The sequence below is a fragment of the Falco naumanni genome, chromosome 15 (assembly GCF_017639655.2).
Source record: "Falco naumanni isolate bFalNau1 chromosome 15, bFalNau1.pat, whole genome shotgun sequence".
NCBI classification, from domain to species: Eukaryota; Metazoa; Chordata; class Aves; order Falconiformes; family Falconidae; genus Falco; species Falco naumanni.
Genome location: NC_054068.1, coordinates 21,287,661 through 21,293,680, shown reverse-complemented (window position 1 = coordinate 21,293,680; position 6,020 = coordinate 21,287,661). Strand labels below are relative to the sequence as shown.

General features: G+C 55.9%; 1 protein-coding gene across 1 annotated transcript; it reads right to left on the bottom strand.

Annotated features, from left to right (window-relative positions):
• Positions 1–170: 170 nt before the first annotated feature.
• Positions 171–5,968, bottom strand: MLKL (mixed lineage kinase domain like pseudokinase). Its single transcript, XM_040615172.1, has 11 exons — positions 5,833–5,968; positions 4,598–5,148; positions 4,293–4,406; positions 4,024–4,198; positions 3,818–3,915; positions 3,549–3,684; positions 2,949–3,033; positions 2,380–2,528; positions 2,085–2,134; positions 1,472–1,612; positions 171–385 (listed from the first exon to the last, which is right to left on the bottom strand). Exons 2-11 carry the CDS (start codon positions 5,052–5,054, stop codon positions 333–335), a joined length of 1,458 nt encoding a protein of 485 aa, XP_040471106.1. The 5' UTR covers positions 5,055–5,148; positions 5,833–5,968; the 3' UTR covers positions 171–332.
• Positions 5,969–6,020: the final 52 nt, after the last annotated feature.

Sequence of the window (6,020 nt, the reverse complement as noted above, 5' to 3'; positions counted from 1 at the left end):
GCGGCAGGCCTGAGGGGACGCTGGCCGTGTCCCGTCCCTCTTGATCCCCCTAGCAACCGGGGTTCCTGCCGGCCTCCCCTGGAGCTCCCTGGGGGCGGCCCCTCGGGGGCAGGGCCTGAGGCGGGGTGCCCTGGCTGCCTCTGAGGAGATCCCAGGCACGGCCCCTGGGAGAGGTGAGGGGCTCGGAGCAGAGAAACAAACACGGGTTATTGAACGGTCAGTCTCTGCGAGGCAGGGAAGGGCTCGCTGGTGTGAGGAAGGCCCACTGCTTTCCCACGACTTGCTTTCCAAGGTGCTCGGCTGCTTTTGGTCACCCAACCCTGGTTTTGCTGTTAACTTCTTTGGTTTCTGCTTTTCTCCAGATCAGCCAGTGCGTCCACAATCTCTGCAAAACACAAGGACAGCGTTAATCAGAACAACATGTGCAATAGGCTGCTCTGGTTTTTCCCCAGATGAGAAGATAGCTCTCCCTCACTGATAACAGCTTGGCAGCCCTTAGCAGGGGACAGCCCTGAGCAGACACAGGTAAACACAGCCCAAAGAGAAGCAGCCAGTTATAAGGAGAGATGGTTGGAAAGAGCCACAAGACGATGTCCTTCCAGCTCAGCACCACGTAGGCATGGCTGGGTGTTGAACTAGAGCAATAAAGACATGTTGTGTCCTCACTGCAGCTTTGCTAGCATCTCTGATGATTTTTTGATGTTTTCATTTCAGTGGGGGCCATTCCTGGGCAGGGTCTGCTGAGGGAGCTGCTGTTGGGAGATGGGGGCACAGAGAGCATGGCACACAGTAGTTTCTTACACATATTTTCCACATCTTTTATATGAAAACTGGCCCTATAGGATGAAGCAGATGAGACTGAAGAAAGCTTTCTATCTGTTGGAGATGAACTGAGGGAAGGGTGCGACCTCTGTGCCTTCAAGCACACCGGCAAGGTTCCTCTGTCTTTTCCTGCTCTTTCTGTTAAATCTTCTGTTGGAGGCCAATTATGTATCTGATCAGACCCAGACCAGCTTTGTGTGAAATCTTCCCTGCCATGGAGCAACTCCCGAGATTGCAATTTATTGCTGAATGCCCAAGGCAGGAAATGTTCCTGTGCCATGTTGTGGGCTGCTCCTCCAGCTTGTGGGACCTGCAGGACATGAGTGGGGATTAACCCCCACATCCCTGCTCCCAGCTCGGCACTTCTCTGAGAGAAAAAGCTTACTCTTATGTGGTGCCGAATGAACAGCCTGGTGATTATTGTCATGACATGGGTAAACATTACCTCCATGAACCTCATCGTGTGATGAGAGCAGTGAGGGGAAAGAGAGGTCTAGTGCTGGGGGTTAGCATAAGAAGGTAGGTCAAGGAGGGATCCCAAAACACAAAGCCAGACAAATTCATAGGCAAAATAAGAGACAAACTGCCTGCCAAAGCAGATGATTGATGGCTAAAAAAGGGCTGTGGACCAGGTGTCCCAGACACTTACCCTCAGCAGAAGGGCGTTGGGAGGGGTCAAAGGCCCGGCACTGGTCAATGACTTTCCGCAGGTCCTCAGGACAATCTTCCCCAACAGGGTCCTGGTAATGGTGGTTGCAGATTTTCTCTATGATCTCCTGGGTAGTACAGCCTAGACAACGGGCGTGCGAACAGGGGTATCGGGACGGAGCTCTGCTGCCACAGGAGGGTGCTGGCGAGGAAACCAGCGCAAGGCCAGCAGCCTTCCTGCAGCCTGTGGCATGGGGAAGCCAGCAGAGAAGCCACCCGAACTGTGCCCGCGACGAACCCCCCCATATTTGCCCCGACATCGCTGGGCTCCAGTGGAGCAAGGTGTGTTTATGCTTCAGTGCACAGGAACATCAAATAGAGACAAAAATTACTTGCATGTTTGTGGCTTAAGCATGTTGCTGTAATACTTTACTGTTTCGGAGTCCCAGGAGAAACTACAAAGCTGTTGGGCAGAACCAGGCATGCCAGGCACTGCCACTGGGACTCACATGCCAGGGGATGCTCCGGGAAGGAGCAGAGAGCAGCCAGTGCCAGACAGGAGCCACACTGGGTCGTGGGGCTTTTACACAAGGGACCAAATACTTCTGTCTCACCTTCGAACGGGATTTTGGAGGTTGCAATCTCCACCAGCACGATCCCGAAGCTGGAAGGAGAGAAGCAAGAGTCTCAGCATTCACCCCACCACGATGATCTTAAAGGTCTTTTCCAACCTGACTCTATGGTTCTGTGCTGTCCCCCCTTCCAACGGAGGGGGCTGCCGGGCTACGCCAACTGCAAGCGGCTGCCTATGTGTCCCGTTAAACCTGGCCTCCTTCCATAGCTCGGCAGCTACTCTGCCAGCCATCTGCCCACTTACGGGTCCCTTGCCTGGGAGGGACACACACACACCTGTATATTTCACAGGGCCTCTTGTAGGGGTAGTTGATGTCTTTCAGGTTCTCAGGAGCAATGTAAGCCAACGTAGAGACTTGTTTCCAGTTCTTCTTGACTCTCCTCTTGATGGATGACTCTGTTTCACACAGCTCAAACCCCGACAGCTGATTGAGAGAACGAGAAAGGGAGAAGCGGTGCAAATGCAGCCTGCAGAAACTCGTGGCATGGCTGGGGCCTGCCCTGAGACGGAGAAAACGGAGCGAGGTGCCCTGGGCAGCAAAGGCTGGCATGCAGCCACGTGTGCTGTCCGGCACGTGGCTCTTTGTGCAAGTGGAACCACAGGTGGAGGCAAGCGAATTGCCCTAGCTTCAGCTCATCCCAGGGTGGATGGCTCAGAAATGCTCGCTTTGCTGCTGATAAAACAGAGATAATGATGAACTAAGTGTCTAAGGCGACAGGGGAGATGGCTCTACTCCAGGTTTTATTCCAGATCATCAGATCCAGATCAGCTTTGGTGTTGGTGGGGGTAGACATCCACAAAAACATGCAAAACTCCCAAAGGCTTCTCCTAGCACTGTCCTTACCTTCACGCAGTAATCCCCGGCCACCAGGAACTTGCTACTGCAGATGCAGCCGTGGAGCCGGGACTTCTCCCCCGTCTGGTGTAACCTGCAGCCGTATAGAACCAAGGGTAACACAGGTTGGTGGTGGACCCATCCCCGTGCCAGGGCTCCCTCCTGCTGTGCAGGGGACGGAGCACCAGGCACCCAGAGCAGCCAGAAGCCCTCTGCCTGTCTTGGTGGACCAACCCTGCCAAGCCAACCCTTCCAGCGGGTGCTGGAAGAGCCACTGTGGGCAAAATAATGAGACTTGAGGGTGAGCAGGGCCCTTAAGGAGAGCTGGCTGTGCCGTAGGGTGCTCCCGACACTGCCCTGCGGGTGCAGGGAAGGGGTTTTCTCCCTTCCAGACCTTTGCAGGCTTGAGGCCAGAAGCAGGGGCCAGTGATCGAGGGACATGGGTGCATCCAAACCCACCCCATACCCCTTCGCCAGCCTCCCACCCCAGTGTCCCAAGGTGGTGGAAACAATGTCTAGCGGGATCCCACTACTTACTGGGAGAGAGCAGGAAGCAGAGCGTGGCTTGTGGACTGTGGGTTGGACCCACTGATTTATGGGGGAGCTCACCTGTACAGGCCTCGGGCGGCTCCCAGGGCCATCCGAATGCGGATATCCCAGGAGAGATGCCGGTGCTTGGTCAGCACATCCCGCAGCGTCCCGTGCTTACAGTACTCCATGATGATGGAGAAGCAGGGGCTCCCATCTGCAAAGCAAAATGTTGAGCACGCTGCCTTGTGCCACCTCTCAGGAGGGGACCATGACAAACCGTTTGCCACCAGCTAGCACTGGGGACAGGCAGGGGAGGGAAAGGGTGACATTAATGTGACACCCCTTACCTTTCTCCTCAATGCAGATCCCGTACATGCGCAGGATGTTTGGAGACTCAAACTTCTTCAGGGTCTGAATCTCCTTCTCGAAGATGTCTCTGACCTTGCTGCAGAAAGGGACAGCACAGTGAGACACCGGGAGCAAGGCACGGCATGGCGCTGTGCCACCTTCCTGTCCCAGCTGCCCCATGTTGCTCCCACCCAGGACAACTCACGCCGAGTCGGTGGTCAGCGGCCTCTTGAAGGTTTTGATGGCAACGGGGTACTTGAGGTACTCGCCCTCGTAGAGGTCGTAGCTGTCGGTGTCCTGCAGGTGCCTGTAGAAGGTGAGCTGGTGTGGCTCGATCTCAGTGATGTCTTCTCTTTTATCAACATTGACCTTCTTCAAGCCTGCTCCCGCCATGCACCAGGAGGGAACAACGGACACGTTAGTCAGGGCTTGGGGCGAAAGGACACAGTGCCTAGAGATGTGATGCCAACTTACACTCCATCACACGCACGATTTTGTTCAGCTCATGTTGCATCCAGTCTACCTTGCTCTCCATACATTGCCTGTTGATGTAGATCTCCCCGGGGGCATCTTCAGGCTCCTCAGTACCTGGGAAGAGACATGCACAGAGGTGGGGCCCCTGGATGAACATGCAGGGCTGGTGAGGTTAGTTTTTCTCAAGGTTTAAATGTCCCTTTGGCTCTCCTTGGCCACGGCCACCAAGGCGAAGCTGGGCAGCAGCTGAGAAGAGGTGCCAGTGACTGTCTCAGGAAAAGTGGGTTTGTTAAAGGCACACTTACTTGCGATCACCTGGTCCAAGAAAGCCCTGTCATCCCTCAGGTCCTCGGCATCCTGCCTGCGACATGTCTTTGGCTGGAAAGACTCCAGGAAAGCCTGCTTCTGCTCTGCCTGCAGCAGGAGTGACAGCCCCTGGGCGATGTCCTCCAGGCTTTCGTTCACCCAGACGAACTCTTCGCCAGCGCTGTGAGCTCTCAGGAACTTCTGGATCCAGCTGGCCTGGCTGTATTTGATCACGAGTTTCTGGGCTTCCCCCAGCACCCGGAGCAGCTTCTTCAGCAGTTCCTCTTCGTGGTGGGAAATGTGCTTTCGTGGCTGAGCCTGGAGGATCCTCACGGGCTCCAGCAGGATCTGGATGCGCTCCACGAGACGCTGGCACTGGTGCTTACAGCACTTCACCTGCTCGAATTGGGCGTGGATGGCCTGGGCCACGGAGAAGACCCTCTCCACGATGTCCATGCTTGCAGCAAAGGGCTTGGCCCCTCGGGGTGTGGGCTGGTGAAGGTGAACCTCAGGCACCGCTTGGAGATCAACCAGATGGAGCTTTTCCACCCTAAGGAACAGCCTCCACATGGCACCTGCTCTCCAGGTCCCCTATAGCCCCTTATACCTCCCCCGGATGCTTTGCTTTCCCTGCTGTGCCTGGCACCGTGGCTGCTGGTGCAGACCGGAGCAGGCACAAGCAAACAGGGACATCGGTGGCAGCAGTATCGGCACAAACCACCTCACATCAGCAAGAGATGTTTTGGCTTGATTCGTGTGAATTGGTGTTAGCCATGCCTGGAGAGGTTACACGCAGACGGGCAGGGTCAGCAATAACCCAAGGAACATCCCCGGGGCAGCACCCCCTGGCACCAGCTACATGTGCCCCTGGGGTCCTGCCTGCAGACCCTACACCTTTGACCATAAAGATCTTTTTTCATTTCTAGCCAGTGTCTCTCTCTGCTGTCACCCATCCAACAAAAGCTTTCACGCCTTCACAGCCCCAGCATCCCTGACTTCACACATACTCCCCATAGCCCTGTACTGCCCAATTAAAATTTTTAAATCAAACTTTTTTTATGTGCTCAGCATCCCCGCAGGGCCGGTCCCTGCTCCCCAGGCTGCATCCAGGCAGCAGGGCCAGAAACCCGCCCCTGCTGCAGGGCGGTCAGCAGCAGCCACCCACACTATCGGTGCAGCCAGTGCTCAGAGAGGGGCACCGGGTTCTGCCGGTGGAAACGAGAGAGAAACGCACCCAGGAAGGAGCTGCAGCCACCCGCCCGTCCTCTTCAGGCTCTCTCCAGCGTGGCCTCGAAGGAAGAAGCTCGTCCGTTCGCTACGAGAAACCAGTAGTGTTCACCCGGCCCCGCTTTGCTCACCTGCGCCCCGGCTGCCTCCACTGATGGAGAGGTGCAGCGGGGCGAGCGCGGATTTATAGGGTGC